At 51.4% G+C, this 20,314-nt stretch overlaps 8 protein-coding genes across 8 annotated transcripts; 6 read left to right on the top strand and 2 right to left on the bottom strand.

Annotated features, from left to right (window-relative positions):
- Positions 1-23: 23 nt before the first annotated feature.
- On the bottom strand, positions 24-925 carry INS49_014372 (uncharacterized protein; the record flags this gene model as incomplete). Its single annotated transcript, XM_043175063.1, has 2 exons — positions 24-398; positions 473-925. The coding sequence occupies 2 exons, from the start codon at positions 923-925 to the stop codon at positions 24-26; spliced, it is 828 nt and encodes a 275-aa protein (XP_043022008.1).
- Positions 926-1,970: 1,045 nt separating this feature from the next.
- Positions 1,971-3,005, bottom strand: INS49_014371 (uncharacterized protein; the record flags this gene model as incomplete). The annotated part of the gene is made up of 2 exons (XM_043175062.1): positions 1,971-2,248; positions 2,327-3,005. The coding sequence occupies 2 exons, from the start codon at positions 3,003-3,005 to the stop codon at positions 1,971-1,973; spliced, it is 957 nt and encodes a 318-aa protein (XP_043022007.1).
- Positions 3,006-5,074: 2,069 nt separating this feature from the next.
- On the top strand, positions 5,075-5,713 carry INS49_014370 (uncharacterized protein; the record flags this gene model as incomplete). Its single annotated transcript, XM_043175061.1, has 3 exons — positions 5,075-5,371; positions 5,438-5,522; positions 5,574-5,713. The coding sequence occupies 3 exons, from the start codon at positions 5,075-5,077 to the stop codon at positions 5,711-5,713; spliced, it is 522 nt and encodes a 173-aa protein (XP_043022006.1).
- Positions 5,714-7,963: 2,250 nt separating this feature from the next.
- INS49_014369 (uncharacterized protein) lies at positions 7,964-10,689 on the top strand (the record flags this gene model as incomplete). Its single annotated transcript, XM_043175060.1, has 3 exons — positions 7,964-8,391; positions 8,442-9,248; positions 9,942-10,689. 3 exons carry the CDS (start codon positions 7,964-7,966, stop codon positions 10,687-10,689), a joined length of 1,983 nt encoding a protein of 660 aa, XP_043022005.1.
- An 875-nt stretch (positions 10,690-11,564) lies between these two features.
- Positions 11,565-12,443, top strand: INS49_014368 (uncharacterized protein; the record flags this gene model as incomplete). Its single annotated transcript, XM_043175059.1, has 2 exons — positions 11,565-11,663; positions 11,721-12,443. The coding sequence occupies 2 exons, from the start codon at positions 11,565-11,567 to the stop codon at positions 12,441-12,443; spliced, it is 822 nt and encodes a 273-aa protein (XP_043022004.1).
- Positions 12,444-13,491: 1,048 nt separating this feature from the next.
- INS49_014367 (uncharacterized protein) lies at positions 13,492-16,244 on the top strand (the record flags this gene model as incomplete). The annotated part of the gene is made up of 2 exons (XM_043175058.1): positions 13,492-13,608; positions 15,612-16,244. 2 exons carry the CDS (start codon positions 13,492-13,494, stop codon positions 16,242-16,244), a joined length of 750 nt encoding a protein of 249 aa, XP_043022003.1.
- Positions 16,245-17,383: 1,139 nt separating this feature from the next.
- Positions 17,384-18,211, top strand: INS49_014366 (uncharacterized protein; the record flags this gene model as incomplete). The annotated part of the gene is made up of 1 exon (XM_043175057.1): positions 17,384-18,211. The coding sequence occupies one exon, from the start codon at positions 17,384-17,386 to the stop codon at positions 18,209-18,211; it is 828 nt and encodes a 275-aa protein (XP_043022002.1).
- A 412-nt stretch (positions 18,212-18,623) lies between these two features.
- Positions 18,624-19,662, top strand: INS49_014365 (uncharacterized protein; the record flags this gene model as incomplete). Its single annotated transcript, XM_043175056.1, has 4 exons — positions 18,624-18,686; positions 18,815-18,913; positions 18,967-19,104; positions 19,147-19,662. 4 exons carry the CDS (start codon positions 18,624-18,626, stop codon positions 19,660-19,662), a joined length of 816 nt encoding a protein of 271 aa, XP_043022001.1.
- Between the last annotated feature and the right edge of the window lie 652 nt (positions 19,663-20,314).

Below are 20,314 nucleotides of genomic sequence, written 5' to 3'. Positions count from 1 at the left end.
GTTGCATGTGTCAACCCAGGAGCCTAGCTATCACCAGCACCGTCGGCCACAGCCTTCTCAGCCATGCCCACAATCCAGTCGACAACCTCTTTGAACGCAGTGAGGTTCGGCGCATGGCCAGCCTGGATCCTCGTCACGTCAACCTTGTTCCCGCTCTCCCGCTCGACCAGCTCGATCATGTCGGCCTGGCTCTCGTGCGGTATCGTAATGTCCTTCTCGCAGAGCAGGTAGGAGACCGCGACGTCCTTGTACCCCGCGTACGTCAAGGGGCTTGTGAAGCTGGTTGATGAGTGGTACGACAGCTCCCGGGCCAGGCGCTCGCCTTCTTCCACCGGTATCTCGGCCGCTATCAGGCTTGCGGCCTGGGCTGGGTCCGTGATGAAGATCCAGCCGTGTTCCTGCACGATGAGTAACTTGTTCAATGGATTGAATCTGGGTTGGTTTTCAAGGAAACCATCAGGAAATAGCTTACATCCATGTCCATCTCCACACTGGTCCCCGCAGCTCGAGGCCGATTCGTAAGAACCTCGTTCGCCGCGGCCCCGAGCTCCGGCACCAACGAAGTCATATAAGCAAGCCTCACAACGCCTCCAGGCTTACCCTCCTTGGCCCTCGCCGCCTTGGACAGGCCGCGCACGCTCTCGGTGGCGGGCACGCCGCCGTACGAGTGCGAGATGATGATGACATCCCTGCCATCGTCGGCGAGGACCTCGGCCTCCCGGGCGATGAGCGCCGCGTCCTCGTACATGGTGGGCGGCTCCCTGACGGGGCCCGTCTCCGAGCGCAGCCGCACGCTGGGCAGCTGCACGGCCCGGATGTCGTGGCCCCGCCTTGTCACCTCGGCGACGACCGGGTCGTAGACGGCGGCGGGCGTCATGCCGCCTGGGACGATCAGGGTGAACGGTTTCTTGGACGGGGTGGACATAATGGGCAGAGGTAAACGGGAAAGCTCGTTTGATCTAAAAATCAGTGGAGAAAAGTCGAGACCGTGGCTTCATTGTTGGTTCTTTATGGGTTTGTTTTGATCGGTGCGGCGCATGTCCGCAGCTATGCCGGATTTGAACACGGGTGAATCCTTCAGACCCGCCAACTGTCACGCTGCTGACTTCATGTAGACAGGGAGAACTTGAAGCACCTGGTACGGAGTGAATGCTTGTTGGCAGCTACTGATGCGAACGGGCGTGGAGTCGCGTCAGGGTTGAACCCTGCTGTGTGTGGAAAACGAAACTATCCCCCCCTGTCTTTTTGACCCCAAAATCCCAATTTTCAAATCTAACTATAATTCATCATAACTTTATAACGAAATTAAATATCTTAATATAAAATATTTATTTATAATCTTTATTTCTTATATTATATAAATAATATAAATATAAATAATATTAATTTATTAATTATATATAATATTTATAATTATAAATATATTATTTATATTAAGTATTTTAATATTAAAATAATTTTATAATGCGGGTGCTTGCCTTGCCTGAAGAGGCAATTCTGCGGGCCTCCTGGACGGCACTTCCGCCTGCGCCACCTGCGCCACACCAAGGTCACTTCCCCAGCTGGATATGTAGCTTCTTGGGCACTGGCCCACACCTGGCTGGTGGAATTGTGCCAAGAACTTCCGGCCCAAGCTTGGCTAGCAGAAGTATGCCAAGAAGGCACTTCTCCAGCTTCCTTAATCACTACTTGTAATAGATTCTTCTACTTGCTTTACTTGTTTACTGTAGAGAACTATTAATATCAAGCTTTTTGTTATGATGTCCTGTATTATCCTCCAAGCACTTATGTAATTGTAGTGAAAACCTACCATTGTAACCAATTTAAGAGGCATTTGGCCAGCTGAACTAAATTACTCTGCTGGCAGAATGACCCTTACCCCGCCGCCTGCTAATCTCTCGCGAAGGTCCTCCATTGCTGCGCCCACCTGTTCCTCCACGAATTCCTCCATCTCGGACCGTACAAGTGTGTCAACCCCGAGAGAGCTCCTCCATCCTGTGGTCGATGTACGCGTCCAGACCCTCCGATGCTTCGCACTCGTACTGCGCAGTAGCCTCGATCAACTCGACAACTTTAGCGTCGGCCTCGGTCAGACGCGCGCGTAGGGTTGCGTCCTTCGTGTCAGCCTCGGCGGTCAGGCACTCCAGCCGGGGGATCTTGCTGTTCGCATCTTTCAGCAGCCGCTGTAGGACCTGGATCTGTGACCATATCTCCTCTTGCCCCGCCGAGACGTCTGCGGTTGCTCCACCTGAATTGCTAGCGGGACTCGAACTCAATTCCCGCAGTCTCTTTCGACCCTGTGTGTGATCAATCTCTTTTCCCTTACCATCATATACCGGCGGCGCCTTGCCCGACTCAGACCCTTCATAGGCCGGTGGGCTGGCATGTGTACTAGGACTCGTCGTAGGGGAGCTCTGGTCCACAATATCCGCGACCTTGTCCAGCGGGACTGCTCTGACGCCCCGCCCTGCAAACACCCTATCAAGTTTCGTGTGCGCGGTGGCCACAGTCGTGGACTGCGTCACGCCTGTGCAAATAGACGACGCCTGTGCGTCTGTGAGGGCGGTGCCGGGGATATAGAGCGTGAGCGTGAGGGTAGAGGTCGTCGCGCCGGCGACGCGCTGGAATGCGGTGAGGGTGGCAAGATCAGACCGCGTGTGAGGGATGAGGCGATCAGTCAAATTGGGAATAATCAGGGTCGGGGGGGAGGAGATTGTCAGCTTGAGTGAGAGTGTCTCTCTGTCTGACAGGTGTGTGTAAACCGGAACAAGGCGGTCGGGGAGCCTGGGGAGTCGGCAGGAGGCTAGCGAGGTGATCTGCTCGGGGTAGACGTAGAGGGAGACCTTGAGCTGGACGTGGCGTTGGTATCCGGCGTGGCGAGTGAAAGCAAGCTGCGTGCGCCGTGAACTCGTCGGGGGCACGAGGGCTTCCTGGTTGAGCAGGCTAACGGGAGCTTCGACTTTGAACAAGGCGGTATTGGCAGCGGGGTCGAAGAAGAGGCACATGTTGGCGCGGAGAGAGCATGATCGGGAGGGTGTTCCGGACGGGGACGGGGTTCGGGGTGATCCAGGACTAGGGCGATTAGGACTCTGTTCGAGCAAGTCCAACACGCCTAGTCTTTGGAGTTGAATGTTGGGAGACGTAGCCATGACATCCACGGATCTTTCTCATTCGTCTCGATCCACCCTATAAGCGGGATATTAGCAATAGGGTAAATAGAACAGGTGAGGAGGCTGATATGTATTGATCTTGGATATTCAGCATTATTACAAATAGCAACGCTTTCATGCAAAGAGAAAGATGATGTAGAGTAGAGGGGAGACGATGTTAATGATAATGACTGCACAAAAGACCAAGTGCCAGCCCCAGACGCAGCCAGCAGAACGGCTCCTCCTGTCCTCTCGATGTCCGCAGAGATGTGACTACTCGGGTCGATACCGAAGTTGAGAAGAGGAGGATTACGGAACTGCCCCCAAAGCCCAGGCGCACGCAAGTCCTATAGCAGCAGGGCTCCCCCTGTCCCCGGATTGCGCCGAAGAGGAGGATTACGCTGCCGCTTGGGCTGCCAAACCCAGGACCTTCACGTGGTTCCTGTCGCGTGGCGATGGGACGGCTTTGGCTGTAGGCTGGTGGACTTGCTGCAGATGTGCAATGCAGTTGTCTATTGCGCTAGCATTGGCGTTGGTGCTGGTGAGGCATATGACGTAGATGTAGCGAGAATTGCATTCGATGTTGTGGTGGTGGTGGTGATGATGATGGAGGAAGATTGATGTGGAGAAGTGGAAAGTGAATGCTTTGAAGCAGGACACAGAGTGGCGGGGACTGGGCTCCAAATATGCACGGCCATTGGGAGTCGGGTACCTGGACCGCGAGACTGTGTTGCCGACGGCAGCAACCGGCAGACGGGTCTCCACTTCCTGGGCACTGACCCACGCTGAGCTGGTGGAAGTGCGCTAAGAAGTCATGTTAATGTAGAGGGGACTTCCAGGAAGCCGAATGATCCCGGCACCCAAATACTCAGTTATTGATCTGGTCATCTGGCCCTTGTTCGTGGTCAGATATTTTGGGCTCGGGTCAAGTCCTTCCGTTCTGCTCACGCTGGATTCCAGGAATGCACGACTTTAACATGAGAGACAAAAGTCTGTACGAAGCACGTTCGACGTGCTACACAGCTGCCCATATGTGCGCTCTGATTTGTGTGGGTAACTCACAGGGCCCGTGGCCAAAATGCTCCCAAAAGAGCAACGTTTCAGACGGCTCATGATAACGGTGAGCCCACCTCCACCACGATGCGTCGTGCATATGCAGCCGCACGACATTGGAAATTAGCGGGGCCACCTCACAGTGGTTTGCTGAACCAAGCGCGGGCTGAGTTGGGATTATTTCAACGCGTCGAGCCGACTGATCCACGCGTTTTACAACGTACCTACACCTGAGCCTCTACATCACAGTGACTAATGAGTCCTCTTAATACTTGACCACTGGCTTTGACGTGGTTCGTGGTCAGCCAGGCCGTGTCTATGAGGCTATGTCGTTCTTGAGGAGGCAGCTAGTCCGGCCAGAGAAGGTGCCCTGGTCAGTAACTCGAAGCTCCCCACCGCTACAGTAGGCCATCCTCCCGTCTGACCCAAGTCGGAGCAACAGCACTCTTGGCCTAGATCTGGGCGCTTCTACTTCTAAGCTCACATTAGCTTGGAAACCGTCTGAGACTGGGCCTCCCAAGATTATCCGCGTTAGCTTTGAGGGCAACCTTAACCACCCAGAAATGCAGAACACTCCAAGCGCCACAACCTCGATATACGAGTTTGTTGCACAAGCAACATACCAGGACGACTCGGACAGGCTGGTTATAGGAAGGCGAGCCTTGGCGAACGGCCACCGAGTTCCTTGCAAAATGCTCTTGCAACATTGATGCGGCATAGGCCGGGGACTAGAGGACTTACCCGGGGAAGATTACCTGCTTGGATTATGCCGTGATGAGTTAGTATCGTCCGAGGACGAAGATGACGCCCTGCACGACCATTATCGCTTTCTCCTCGAGCAGGCACTTGCAAGCGCAGATTGCCATGGACTCATGACTACATCAATAGTAGTCGCATATCCGACATACTTGTCCAGATTCGAAAAATTTGGGGATTTTGATAAGTGGAGGTTTCACTGTCTCAGGATCATCCGCTCTGTTTGCAAGGATCATCCTGACATCCAGTTTCGCACCGCGAACGAGGGCCAGTGTGCAGGCGTCTACCTTTCTGAAGAGTTTGACGATCCGCAAGGTGGCCTGAGGAGAGAAAAGCTCCAGGCCCATTTTGGTACCCTTCGGTTAGACGGAGATATGCTTTGGGTGGTCGTCGATGGCGGGAGCAGTACTTTCGTGCGTATGAGAATCTGACTACTGCACGCCCTACGTACGAAGACATCAATTAACATTTTCAACCAGAACATGCAGGGTCTCGCCTTTTACTTTGATGAAAAGCTTCAAGTAGAAGCTAGCCAGTCGGTCAGTGGTCCAGGCTGGTCACCAGGTAAGCTGTCGGACGGATATGTACGCGGCCAGGATTCTAACCCGTGAACAGGAACACGCGGCGGTAGCAACCTGCTTGACGAGAAGGTTCAGGGCTTATGTCGTCCCCAGTTGGAGGAACTCTCCGTAGATCTACAAGATGACAAGCTTGCAGCCGTAATGAAGGACTTCGAGGAGCAAAAATGGGGCTAGGACTTTGACATTAAGGCGCAGGGCCTCACGCTCCGTGGCATAAAGCCATGGATAGTCGTACGCCTATCTGCTACTGAGCTACACCAAGCCTTCAAAAAGGTGTTTAGAGGGGGTCTCAAGGTACTGAGAGGTCTTCTCTTTAGGGTCTTGCAATACGGCACCGACTTTGCGGTAGTATTCTGTGGAGGGAGTTTTTGCAGCCCAGGCCTGTGGCGAGAGATTGAAACATTGATGATAGAACTGAGGGATGTTGCGGCGACTGGGCAGCCCGGCCTAAACTTCCACTATGCACGTCTTGCCGACTTTAACATACATTGGTGCGCTACGATTTACCCCCCGTCTATCATTATCTCTTCTCCGTTGTCTTGTCGTAATCACTCCCGGACAGAACTTCGGCTATATCAGCCGGCGCAGCGCTATCAACATTCAATATTCCACCACCAATTAATATGCTTATTAGGTCGGCTATCGGAATATACATGCTCACGAGAATATCGAGTGCCGCTACTAACCAAGATAATTCTGATGATGATTCCGATGGGGAAAGCGACGATTTAGATTAATGCAACTCTGCTCCAACCAAAGCCAAGCACTATGGGTTATGGCAAGGTAGTGCCACTGCAAAGATTCTCCTTGTGCCCGTAGATCCTGCAGTTATCGTAAATATTGCCACTGCGCCATTACTAAATGCAATTTAGGGCTTGAACAAGGAGCACTTTGCTAATTTTGATATTCCTGCTTTAACAAGATTGAATACTCGATTCGCACTCATCTGCGCTCCTGGATTTAAACATAGCGACAAAAAAAATCCAAACATGGTTAGAGGATGAAAAGGCGTTTAAGCGCGGGAAGCTTTACGCGTATGACCTTAGTTGGGCCGTGGAGTGCAAGGACCTCCCACCGGGTGCCTTTCGTTTACATCTCAATGGAAAGCAGTACGACCTTTTGTCTGGGCCCCCGGATCAGCTGGGCCGCCAACACTTCAACGACCGATCCATCGATCTACTGCTTAGCTGCTGCTCAATAGCCTCTCCAGGCGGTGAGCTGCAGTTTTCAGCTTCCGACAAGAGATGGAAGCTGACTATCCAAACCGACTCGGTCACGAAGTTCTTGATGGTGGAAGACGCTCAGGAACTGCCAATGTGGTGCTTGACGTGTTGGGGTGAAATTGGGAACGAAAGCTGGGAATGCAGGGATTGCGATGAGAGGTTTGGGGTCTGTGGCGACTGTTACCATGAAGGACACGGGAACGACCACAACGAACGTCACGTTTTCGAGTTGTGCACTCATGTTTTTCCTGAGGGCCCCAAATCGCGCGACTGAGCCACTTCTCTCACCCGGGGAAAGGCAGTCCTGTCACAAATTTACATGCGCACCTCCTCAGACAGCTCGCGTATCCATTGCCGTTATCGTGATGACATTTCATTGAAGTGGCCTTGTGTTCACATGAGATCCCAAGACTCTGAACTGGACAAATTCTGTCGCCCAGCCCGCTGAAGCTCTGCTCGGCATGCGAGCCAAGGGTACCTGGTGGAGCCTGTTCTGGAAAGTTTGCTTCTCTTGCGTTGCGTTGCATGAGAACTAGGGCATTTCTGACGTCTCGGCCGGCTCTCCCCGGTCGGTCTGGCCCCACTCTTGTGCTTTCTAGCCTTTCTAGCAACCTGCGGTTGTGGAAGCGCAATTCCTGTCTCTGAATGTCTAGTCCAGTGAATGTTGAAGCTGCAGCATTTAGTCTAACTGTTGTTTGCACAGGCGGGGGCCAGCTCAGAAGTCATCTTGAAACAGAGTGTTACAAGATCCATTGCTAGGAGCAATGCTAAAAAGATCGCGACCAATCGCAAGGTTCTTCTTCAGACGGTGTTACAAGATAGACATCAAATACGCTGCACTATACCCAGCTGTATTCCTACTCTGGAACGGGAACTGATTGGGTTTGGTTGACCCTGCGCCCTCACAGGGGGTGACCCCTGGGCTTAGGTTTGCAACACCTGCAAGTGGACGAGCAAACAAACAGAGTCTGCATGCCGCCTGTGCGTCGACCGATTGATGGACATGCAGACCTGCGTTCCCCACTGAACACACAAGAGGTTCATTCCTAACGGGGTTCGTTGAGAACTTGCAGAACTAGAAGTCGTGGGAAATATCTTGGCTTCTCTCCCTCTCTCTGTCTCTGACGTGTGTTTAAACCTCTTATCTCAATTCAACAAGCGCATCAGCAGACAATCAAACTTGCATTACTTTACCTCCAGGATGCCCCCACAGAGAAAACAATCCAAGGAACTCATCTCGGTGGTTAGTTCCAAACACGACAAATCGGGTTCCGAATATCAGGTTTCGGAAGGGGATGATGAGACTGAGACCGATACCGGGATAGAAGACGACGCTGAGGATGAGAGTGACGGAGACCTGGAGGAAGCTGCTGCCGACATCACTGCCGCAGATGTTGAGGAGCAAGTCCGCCAGTTTGACCTGGCACACAAGGGCACAGGGCTCAAGAAGCCGGTCCAAGCCAACACGGACCGCCAGGATGATGGTGAAGAGCTCTTCGATGGAAATGTGCATCCTCCCGAGTACTACCGTCGGGACATGCAGGATCTTAACGAGAGAGCCTATCTAAAGAAAAACTACTCGGAAGGCACACTCGAAATGGTCAACAGGGTCGAGCGTCAATGGACTGAGTATGCACCCTTCCGCCAATGGGGTCAGGAGTTGGCTAACATATGTATAGGTTCTCCCGCAGGATCCAGGGAGTTGATGCAATCCGTGGCTACGAGACCATCAATTTTTCCTCTGTCTTCGCGTTCCTGAAGTGGACTCTGAACCAGAAGAAGTCACTGGATGGGAAGCTTAAGCGGGGGACGACGAAGAAGGCCTTCCTGATCACCTTTTGGTGCAATTTCCGTCTTGCTTACCAGAGGGCGATGGGCTGCAAGATCGACCAGGCCGTCAACACGCAGATGATTAGTCAAGGCATCGCGGAGCTAACGAATGTCTATGACCTGTCTAGTGAGAAACGGAATAATAGGGCGATGTTGCTTGCGGACTTCATCCTGCAAATTGATACAATGCTACGCACGACTGAGAAGGATTTCAAAATCGGCGAACTCCGCATTCTCTCGGTGTTGTTCTTGCTCCTTATGGCCCCTGCGGGCTCCCGGCTGAGATCCATTCTACGTCTTCGCTTCGGAGATATCAACATACTCCTCGTACGGGACCCAAAGCACCCAGAAGGGCCTTACAAGCTGCTCATCCGCTTTACGCTGGCATTCACCAAGCGATACCTAGACAGCAAGGCGATCAAGACATTTATGATCCCGGAGATCATCTACGATGATACACTGCTTCTGAGCCCCCACGTCTTTCTCCTCGGCATTCTTTTCCGTCACAATGCCTTCCGTTCAGAGAGTCTGAACAAGAATCCCGGAGCACTTGCTGACCTTAGGATCTGGAAGGACGATAAAGAGTTGTTGATTCCCCTAAGGAGAGACCTCGACGAGGTGCCCCTCTTCCGTCGGTATGAAGAGACGCTTACGGGGTATGAAATGTCTGCCACGGAGCCAATGAAAGAGGGGCACCATGGAGGGATGTGTGAAGAGGATTGGGGAAATTGTCGGCTTTGAACACAATACGATCTGTTATACACTCCGCTATGCGGCTGGTAACAACATGGACAGGAACGGTAAGCCATGCCCCTTTCCAAGTTCTCAGCGTCAAGTCGATGTACAACGTTTCCCTCGCAGCTCTGCGAGCCACCAAGTCCACAAGAAGCACATGTGTTGCAATGGCTTTTCCATCACACCGATCTGCCCCCAGCCTGTGAGAACTCTTTGAAGAGATCACTCCCATTCCTCCATGCCCTTTCCCCCCGTTCCACCATCGGGGTTGTAGGACATAGAGCAGCAGTCGGGGATCTTGAACAGCAGTTCATCATGTCAAGACTCCATAGAATCAAGCTAATTACTGAGTGATACATAGTCGACATTAGCGGAGCTTTACGCAACCTTGTAATGGATCACGCGCCCAACTCCAACACCTTCCAGAAACATTATGTGGCACGGAATGTGACGGTTGTTCTCTGGGCGCTTCATTTGGCCCGTGAACCACAACGCGAGCTTGTAGAACAAGCCGGAAGCCACGGCCATTCGCGAAGTAGCCGCCGACCTGCAAACCTAACGCCACAGCTGTCTGCGTCTATTAACAACGATCCCAAAATCATACGCCTTACTAGTGCGCTCAGCAAGATGCCTAAAAGGACGCCGGCGTATAGGAAGGCAGCCAAGGAGCTATCGAGTGCCAAGATGAGGTTGCGGCGGTCGATGAAAGCTCGCATGAGAGCAGAGTGGGGTGCGAAACAGGCAGTTCAAGTTGAAGACATCGAAATCCAGATTCAAGGCAACGGCTTCGCGGCATCTCCCAACGACACTCGGAAGTCACGTCCGATGAGTTCACCACTCCGAAGATTGGTTACCGCGCTTACAGCACCGCTTCCTCCTCAAGATCTCGCCGCTCAATTCCAGCGTAGGACGGAGGCGGTCCTGGCTGTCATGGCGTACTGCGAGGTGATAGAACGCCCCTCATCCAAGGTCATAGAGGCTAGGCCGCGGCCTCCTGCGATTGAATTGCAGCAGCAGAAGCATGCCGATGCAGTAGAGCTTCTTAGACGGTCTGTCTTCTGCAAGCCTGGGCAGCGTCTCCGACGCTGCTTTATTTGTGTGGGCAAGGCGCTCTCTCTCCCGTCTGACGACCCAAACATACCTGATCTCTGCCATACCTACGCTGGGCACCGTGAGTCCAAACGCCACTTCATCAGCAAGCACCTGTCTAAGCTGGAACCAAACCAGAAAGTCGTCTGCCCGGTCTGCATCCCCAAGAAGGTGCTGAAACACAAAGACCACTTCCGTAACTATGCAGAGAGTGTCCATGGCATCCGGACCGTTGCAGTTAATGGTGAACCAACTGACCCTCGCTGGTACTGATAGAAAGAAATCACAGAATGAATTGGTATACGAAAATTGGTCTTCGAATTAGTTAGTTAGTTTTCATAGCTCATCAAAAAAAAAAAAAAAAAAAAAACTGGTCTCATTCACTTTCCACCAGCGGGCAGTGTAAATCAAGCGTGCACAAGGGCACCTGGCCATGGAGCAAGGGGACCAGGAGTCTCATAGCCATGGAAGTCAGCTATAAGAAACGGATGGCGGGAAGTGGGCGATGAAATGGGCGATGAAGTAAGTGATGCAGGGAAGTGGGCGATGGAGACCAGGTGGTGAGGGGAAGTGGGCGAGCTGCAGAGCACCACACAGGAAGGTACATTGCCAGGTGAAGAAGTGACTTCAAGCTTGAGGCGCAGCAGCCCTGTACCTTGCAAAGAGCTCTTGGCAGCATTACTTGGACAGGGAATCCCTGAGCAATAAGTTGCATTTATTTTTATAATTATTAAATTATATTTAATAATAATAAATAAATAAAAATAAAAATAAATAATTTAATTTATATATTATTTAAAAAGTTATATTAATATTAATAATATTTTATTAAGAATTTTTAAACTTTAAAGTTTATAAATATATATATATATTATATACTGTTATTTTATTAAAGTGAGTTATTAAAGAAATAGCGTATTTTTAAAGTTTTTGTTGTTCTGCAGCGGAGGGGGAGCGCGAGTCAAAAGGACAGGGGGGGGGAAATAGTTTCGTTTTCCACACACAGTGGTACCGAGTTGGGAGTCAACATCACTTTTCCAACGTCAACGCGTCGTCTGCACAGAATTAACGCGTCACGTCAATCAAGACCGCGATTAAGTCGCGATTGGGACCTTTCACACCTGAATCTCATTCCTAGCTGACTCTGAATGGCGCCGACTGACATAATTGAGGCTAGCACTGACAATATATACCGGCATGGTGTAGAAAGCCCCCCGGGTGAGGCTGGAAACGGCGAGCAGGACGAGGTAAGCCACGTCGCGTGTTCGCTCCGCTGTGTCTGGGACTAACCAACTTTTGACCAGAAACCATTCCCCTTCCTCAGCTTTCCCGGCGAGATCCGGGACTCGATATACCATCAGCTTCTAAGCTTGCATCATTCTGAACGCGAGGACAACCGCCTTTATGAGCAGCCAGCCATCACGCGAGTGAACAGGCGGCTCCGCGCCGAAGCGCTTCCCCTCTACTATGCGAGCTCAATCGTCCTACGTGTCAAAGCGGAGTCGCCAGAGGACTGGACCCCATTCATTCAACGCGTCGTAGATGTTTTCACCGGTGGTCCTGTTGGATCGCCGGGCTCCAGCACAATGCGGCTCCTCGGTGGTATTCATCTCGACTTCTTCTTGAGACAGGATGGGTACCATATTGAAGCCGACCTGGTGGCTGACCCTGACGTCCTGAAGGCCCCAGCTACAGGCCGTCCTCTCGGGCCAAGGGAGAAGATTGGCAGCGCTGCCATGAACTGGGCAGATGCCACCGCCCTTCGGGCTGCGTGCGACGAGGCGGTAGTCCGGCTGGAGGACGACCTGATGGAAACGCTCATGGGGAAGCGGTTCCGCGGACAGTCCTTTAAACCCTTGAATATATTTAACCAGAGGGCTGCGCTGGATGCCCTGTGTGCTTTTGCATCGGCGTGTCCTCATCTGACACATGCACTAGTCCGCGTCAACGTCGATAGAGAAGACTCGGAAGAGGAAGAGGAAGAGGAAGAGCTGCATCGAAGCAATTGCAGATGTCCTTTCCGATGAGGAAGAGTAGAAGGAACCCGGAGCCCTTCGGAAGGGCAAGAAGGCTCAAAGGCATTAGATCAGGTTGGAGTGGTCCTGGGAGTATGTGCTTGTCACCTTAAATAAAACATTCCCACGAGATGTCCAGTGCGCCCTTCTGGTCGCCTCCTTGAAGGGAACGATCCATCTCCATTTCATCAGCATACATGCGGTGATTTTAGACACCTTTGGCAAGAAGAGTCACTCCAAAACCACCTTCAGTATCAAAACTTAGATTCAGCCCGTCGTGGGTGGCGGGGATGATGTGATGCAGCTGAAACTTCTCCTGTATGTCCTTCCCACCATCAATTAGCCTGTGTGACCTTGCGTAGCCCCATTTGCATAGGCTATGGCAATATGTAGACGGCTATCTATATCTCTGGCGCACTAATTGCAACTCACGTTGTACCGCAGTGATCAGAGTACAAACCAAGTTCATTACGGACCTATGGGAAATGTGAGAGCGGGTGGACTGTATGCGAGCTGCCTGCAGTTGGACCCTTGTCAATATTACTTCGTAAGCGTATCGTGTCACCCCACGGGCCTATTTAAGGGCTTAGAGGGCACTCTTAAGTCCGCCGAGCACTTCCTTTGCTTGAGTTAGGCAAGTCGCAATACAAATCAACAGATATTCACAGTCAACTCAGGCACTTCTGCTGTGACAAGGCGAAGACCATCTTAGGAAACTCCCACCACTCCGAATCTTTTGTTCTTTCGTCATGTCGACATTTCAATATACCATTCCCAGAAGAGACAGGACGGCTTTTGTATTTCTTAGTAGCGCTTTCACCACCGTTTGGAATACTTTGGCACCTCTAAGGCTGTTTGGCCTTTTGCACCATGCACACCCCCCAGCACAGCCACATAGGTTCACTTCTAACGCTTTTGTTGCCAACGGTGTTGTCCAGCCCATACCTGCCCCTTATTTTCCACAACCATTCCAAAATTGGCGCTTAATGTGCTTATTGCAGTTTGGAATGACCTTTCTCTGGTATATTTGGTTACTTTACACATTCAACTTCAGGTAATTATGATCTTGGAACTCGAGCTGGGAATCAGAATCGCGTCATGGTTTCTGCGAAAGGCCGCCATCATCGACAAACCGTTGTCACTCATTATCATCTACAAGATACTCAAGGACTACTTTGTAAGCATTCAATTTTTTTTTTTTTTTTTACTTGTTGTTTTCTCTACCCGTTCCTAACTGCCAGACCAAAAGGCCACAGTGACATTACGAATTATATCCAGAGTGGATGAACCCATTTTCTGGTCTTTGTTTTGGTCGGAATACTTTCTGTTCTCTGTGCGAAGGAAAAGATTCTCTCAGAACTATACTGAGGCCTGGCGACAAAGATACCCCGACCATGCTGTCTCAGTCTTTTTAACCGGTCCAGCTGCATACGCATTCCTTGCCCCGACCCTCACGACTCTGCGCTGGACGACGCTTGGTTGTGGAATCACCTGTCCTTCTTTTATCGCATATCGAGGATAGAAGAAGGCATAGTTCAGGTAATGCTCCCAAAGTCACTTGTGAGGCTGGAAATTACAAAGGTAAGCTCACTGTCTCCCCACCAGGCAGTGGTGCGAATGGAAGGGCACGTTTGGTCTGAAAACAAGGCCAGAGGTTGGACGTGTGTAACGCGAGACTCTCATGAATGTTTAATATGCGCGGGGGAGATTCAAGACAATTCAAATGCTTCAACTGACTCATACAAAAATCGTAGATCAGAAACGGGTCCGCGGCTGGGTCAACAGTTTCGACCCTTGACGTGCCACCGAGCACCTGTGCGTTGATTGAGGAGTTTAGCACAGTGGAAGCACCAGCAGGTCAAAAGGACTCAAATAATGGAACTGCAACGGCTTAATGTATACCCAGGGACTGGTTCCTCCAATCCTCCAAATGCCCTGAAGTTTGTGGTCGGATGGGACGCTTCCTTGATCTCCAATATTATCCTTCTTCCAACCCTTCTCAGCATTGCCGCCACGGTTGCCTGGCCCATTGTTGCAGTACTCAGATACGGTGGCGAAGTACAAGCAAGTGTGCAGACTGGGACGGCGGTGGGCAGTTACATCATTACAGCTGCTCTTGTGGTCGGATTGGTTACATTGTTTGATGCCCTGGCCAAGTGAGCTATTTCATACATCAACTGGACACCAGCTTTTGCAGCTCTCCCATTAACGCTGTGGAACCAGGAAATTTGAAAATCATGTTAGCTTGTAGCAAATCCTGAACATCCACGAGTGAAATTCATCCTAAAATTCCCACGAGAAAGTCATGAATAGCTCGTCGACGTGACTCCCTTCGCTAGACTGCCGCGGGACCGGCCGCCATTTCAGAATAATTCATTTGAAAACCCAGCGCTTCTGCTGTGAATCATAAGCCTACCTAATAGGCCTCTGTCATCTCCCCTTGTACCCAGAATCGTCCTTCAGTAGCACCACGGCAACATCTTTCCTCTCCATATTATCATAAGTTGAAATGATCCACCACAACGGGGATCTAGCTCCGCCATTCCTTGACATGTTCAGAACCCCCTCTCTGAGACCTCTGAAAGCCGGTATGTCAGCCACAATCGAGAAATATCTAGACGTCCTCTCGTAAGTCTTCCTTCTACTATCTCCTATTGAATAGAAAAAGTACAAGCCCCCAGAAAATAGGTGAGTCCATATAATTCCCTCCTCTCCGAGACCCTGTTGCTAGCGGCTTCGAGACGTATTTTCTCAGTCTGACAAAGGCAAGTCCGATGCATTGCTTTGCTTGGTAACTTCATTCCTCGATATGCTGCCTGTTGGACGCTTTAGTCTCATTGTTCCCATTTCTAGGCACCCCGCCTCGCCTCAAATGCTGTCTCAGACTGGGAACAATAGCACAAAACCATAGCGCCCATCAATGGCCTGAGACAATTAATTCAATGCTCCATTCATCAACGTTGAGTTATGAAAACTGGTGAGCAGCTTATTAAAAGGCCGCAGTTGGCCGCCTCTAGGAAAGGCAAGACGGCACATCGTCTAAGCGACACATCCAAATCATGAAAATGGGCCAAGACAATCAAGTTGTCATCACAGCTCGAAGGGGGCATGACAATGTTTGACTCCCCACAACCGAGGTATCTATTTTCCTTCGACTATAGCTAACCATAAAGTTATTAGAGCGGCTTCCCGTTTCTCAGCCTCCCGCCTGAAATTCGAAACATAGTCTATCGAGAGACCTTGCTCAAGGATCGCCTTGTCGCATCCTTGAGGCAGCCAGGCCTACTTTGTGCAAACAAGCAGATTCGGGGAGAAGCCCTTGCCATGTTTTACTCCCAAAACAAATTCTTTCTGCTCATAATTATCCAAAGCAGCCAAGTCCTCCAGAAAGTCCAAGAAATCATCCAGAGCATGCCCAAGACCATCGAGGCGCACGTCCGGGACATCAAAGTCAGTGTACACTACAAATTAGACGATCCCAGTCCATGCAACGAGCATTTACAGTACTTTTTGGATCACCTCCCATACCACTTCATTCTGGCCGATCGACAAGTGGGGAGCCCTGAGGCGGAGCGGACAGACTACTCGTCGGCCAGGAAGGACTTCATCGCAAAACTATTAGCCGACGGAACTGCGCTTACTCCGGACATGTGGCGCGAAATGGACGAGGGAGTCTATGATCGTGAGTTGCTCCCTCGGGCCCTAGAGCGATTCGATGTCGCCTGGCTCCTGGCGCATGCTTTTCCCGAGGCAAGAAAATCCATTACTACGATAGCTCATCTGCCTTTGGGGCTCGCTTACACCTTTTGGTAATGCAGAGCAGGAGCCAAGTGGATGAATACATAAGGCTCTAAGACTATGCGCTCTCCTCCTTTCTTCTCCCGTCACGCCGGGATGCTCAAGGTATTGTGTTGTCCTTGCTTCCCGGGTGCTTCTGATATCTTGTATATTGCATTAGTTCTCAGTGGTACATTTCGGTGGGAGTTTGCTTTGAGGCAACTCTTCATCATACAGCATAGTGCCTGTCATGGCTTCACGTGGAATGTACCCCGGAATGATCTCGTAGGATGGCATTACCTACGAAGTCTCTCACATCAAATCTCTCTAGTTATTTCATATTCATCAATGCCACCGTACCTTCAGCTAAGTATCGCTGTGGAGCAATACTTGTCGCATGATAGAGCCACTCAAAATAGTCTCAAGCCCATCCTAAGACCTCTCTCATCGTCTCGCGACTTGAATACGTACTCATGTTGCTGCCCTCGATTTTCGGGCGTCACAATGATCAATCCGCGGGACCAGGCATCTTGAAATTTGAAGCTAGAATCTTTTGCAAAGTGTGACGGTCGTTATGATTTGACGACTTTAGAGAAAATGCACAGTATTGGCAGCTTGTTATCCTAAAATCGGGCTCCGCACTCGGCAGCCAAGTCGGAATTCTTGTCAACTGTTCTATTTCGGCGACACTTTGTCACTTCATCGGCCATGCCACCTCGCATAGCACAAGAATAGGGTGCCAGCTGCACCACACTACAGTAACTCAGAGGCGTAGAACAGACGCTCATAGCCTTTCTTCAGCCGGACCGAGTTGGGCCACGACGATGTGCGAGCCGATACCAAAGTTAACGTCACGCGGACATGATAAGGAATTCGACATATCTAATATTGCTCTAGTCATCGCCTGTCTGCAGCTAGTGTGAGCCAATCTTCTAGTGGGTGCCTAGGACGTCCTAGCGGAGACGAAATCAACCGACCACACAACAATTTAAATACGTTCAACTCGACTGCGGTCTGCGACACGTCTCCACGTCCCAGATCAATCTTCCAAACCTTTTCTGTTGTTTCGCAGCCCGTCCCTGCCTTCTACAATTCGCCATCATTCATCAGCCTATTCCGATAAACCACATCATGCCGCACTGGTGATATTACAAGCAACCGTCCAACATCTCGAAATGCCTCATTCCCTTAGGATGCCACAACAGTCCGTTGAGGTGTCGGAAGACTCCATCGTCCGCGCTGCTCCCGCTCCGAGGCTGTTTGCCAGGCGCCAGGAGCCTGTCTCTCATCTCCTCCGCCTGCCTCCAGAGCTTCGCATCCCAATCTACCACTATGCTCTAGTCGCCGAACCGACTCCTCGTATGCGAGCTCATGGGGTCACACAACCACCCTTCAACAGTCTTGCTCAGCCGCCATTGGCCTTTGTCAACAGGAAGCTACGTGAGGAATGTCTCCCGGTCTTCTATGCGAATAACAACTTCTCCATCGCTGTGGGGAGAGGGCCCGTACTATGTGATGCTGGAATTCCTGAAGGCAGAGTCGCCCGGGTGCTCGAGTCATTCTACCTTTACTGGAATGGCTTCCCGCGAGAGAGCAACCCGCGGTCCATCAGGAACATCCAACTGTGTTGGGGGCCAAGCCCATTCATTACCAGCATTAGCCATCGTCTCGCCGAGTTGGTTGTCTCTTTCGGACGTCCAATCAAGTCTAAACACGCCACGAGACTGCAGCTCGTCCGTTGGAGCAAATGCGGCGTGGAAGAAGCTGTGTATGCAGCAGTGCGGCAGTCGTTGCGATCTTGGCCAGCGGCAAGGAGATACAACCTCATGCTCGGCGGCTCCGGCCTCCGACAGATCATGAACATAGTATGGCTCTGCGGAAACAATTGCCCAAAGGCTCGCTGTCGCATCGAGCTGTGCACCTCAGTTGAGGATATAACAAGACCGGCAGCCCGAGCAGTTATTGGAATACTCACAGGGTCGGGGAATGTCGTCTTCATGTAGCAGGTTGATGTCGTCCTAACTACGTAACCTCGAGAATACCTCGTTATTCTGAGGCTCTAGCCGGCGAAGGTCCATCATACAGGGCTGACTTGTTTTCACGCCATCGCATTAACGAGAGATTTCTTGAGGGTCAGGAATAACCAAACGCTTAATCCAGACCATGGATTTAACCGTATATCTTCAACAAAATTCGCTGATGGGTCGTCCAACTCAAGCTGAACCACCATCTAGCAGCCCCGAGGCCCTTGCCCAATAGAATCCGAGCCGTCGTATCTGCACAAAGATACATCTGCACAGCTTCCTTCCCCTTCTTGACTCCGTGGCAACATATCTGCGACTTCCTTGTCATACCCTCCTGCATTAGCCAGAACTTCTTGCAGGACCATTGTGACATAATCAAATTTAAATCAACATGGAGGACAACAAGGACAAGATTGACGACAGCGTTGTGAATACCATGACTGACGATCTCAAGGTGAGTTCTGCCAACCACCAGTCAACGCATCCGATTCCGAAAGGGATTGCATCACCCATCGATTAGGGTAACCCGGAATCCAAAAGAAGACCTGGGATACAAATGAGCTGCTGACACATGGTCTGCAGGCCGACCAGAGCGATGATGCTGACCAACTGGACAAGCTTGATCAGGTTGACGGCTACATGAAAGAGGCACCCTCATCCCCTCCTGCCATCACTGCGAAAGTGTTTCAACTAATGCCCTGATTCGAGTCGCTCCCAGTACTGACCGTCCGCAGAATCAGTTCCCCTTCTTGAACTTGCCACCTGAGATCCGCATCATTATCTACGCAATGGTCATCGCCGACATGCCCCGCACTCAAGACCCAAATCACCCTGTGGGCGAGTTCAACCTCTGCCAGCCCACCCTGGCAAAGGTCAACCGGCAGCTCCACCGCGAGGTCCTCCACATGTGGTAGAAGGAGAAGAATTTCGGAATTTGCATCTACCCCAAGCGGCACTCCGAGGTCGACCAGGTCTGGCAGGACTTCGTCGACCGGTTCAAAGCCCACACCGCCGGCGCAGACGGCAGCCACCACCTCTCCCGCATCCAGCACCTCCAGGTCGAGCTCTGGCACCCCGCCTTTGGCCCTGGCTTCGACCACCACCGTCTCCAACAGGGATCCGGCGCATTCCCCTTCGACATGTGCAACGGCGTATACATCCGGTTCGGGGCCTTCGCCAGGCCGTTGCGCCACAACGTCGGCGTCCTAAACACCGACTGGACCAACCGCGATGCCGTCCGGGGTCTAATCGGGGCCAGCATCGTGGAGAGCCGCCACGACTGGTTCCCTGGCAGGCTCGAGCGCTTCTGGGACACATACCCTTTCGAGCGGCTGGTGGATCTGGTGATGATGATCGCCGGTGAGTGCAAGGAGGCCGCGGGTTCTCTCCACATCGCAACTTCGTTGCCGCCTCTTTACAGCTGGTTCTAGAGTTCGTGGACGAGTCTCAGGCCCGTGGTGATGATGACTGGTCTCGAAGTACTGCGCCGGGCTACGGTTAGGGGATGGTGTCCACATGGCCTGTGGGGAACGGATACTATTGGTACTTGACCGTTATCCACCACGGTGGTGGGATACCCCTTGGTGAAGGACTTATTCGTTGTGTGATTTTCGGAGTGGATATGGATCTTACCCGTGTCGTCCCGGTTTCCAAACGTTGGCAACCTATCTAGTTTGGCTCGTAAGAAGGGGGTTGACTGTTGGCATATCCGTGATCGCAGCTGCACGGGCGAAGAGCAAGTTTTTCTTTCGGAATGTGAGCTTCTCCAATTCTATTTAGAGATTTACGAAAGACGTAGACCTCACTGATCATCGGCTCCGTAGTGAACAGACTTGTGAGCCAGGTATTGTGATGCTTGTGCGATTTGAAAATCATATCTACACGTTGATAAAAATTTCCAGTGACTGGATAGAGTCTCCAATATGCGTGCATTAAATTTTAGGTACTATGTACAAGGTCCCTAGGTTACATGTACGCGCTCAAGTGCATGTACCGAAGTCTGGCTGGCATCCAGTACCGCAGTACAAGTCCGACGCTCCACAGTAACCATACTGGCTACAGCAGTTCCCAAACTCGGACCCC

The sequence above is a fragment of the Diaporthe citri genome (assembly GCF_014595645.1).
Source record: "Diaporthe citri strain NFHF-8-4 chromosome Unknown scaffold_7, whole genome shotgun sequence".
In the NCBI taxonomy this organism is placed as follows: Eukaryota; Fungi; Ascomycota; class Sordariomycetes; order Diaporthales; family Diaporthaceae; genus Diaporthe; species Diaporthe citri.
The sequence above is the reverse complement of the archived record's forward strand: the minus strand, read 5'-3'. Positions and strand labels throughout refer to the sequence as shown.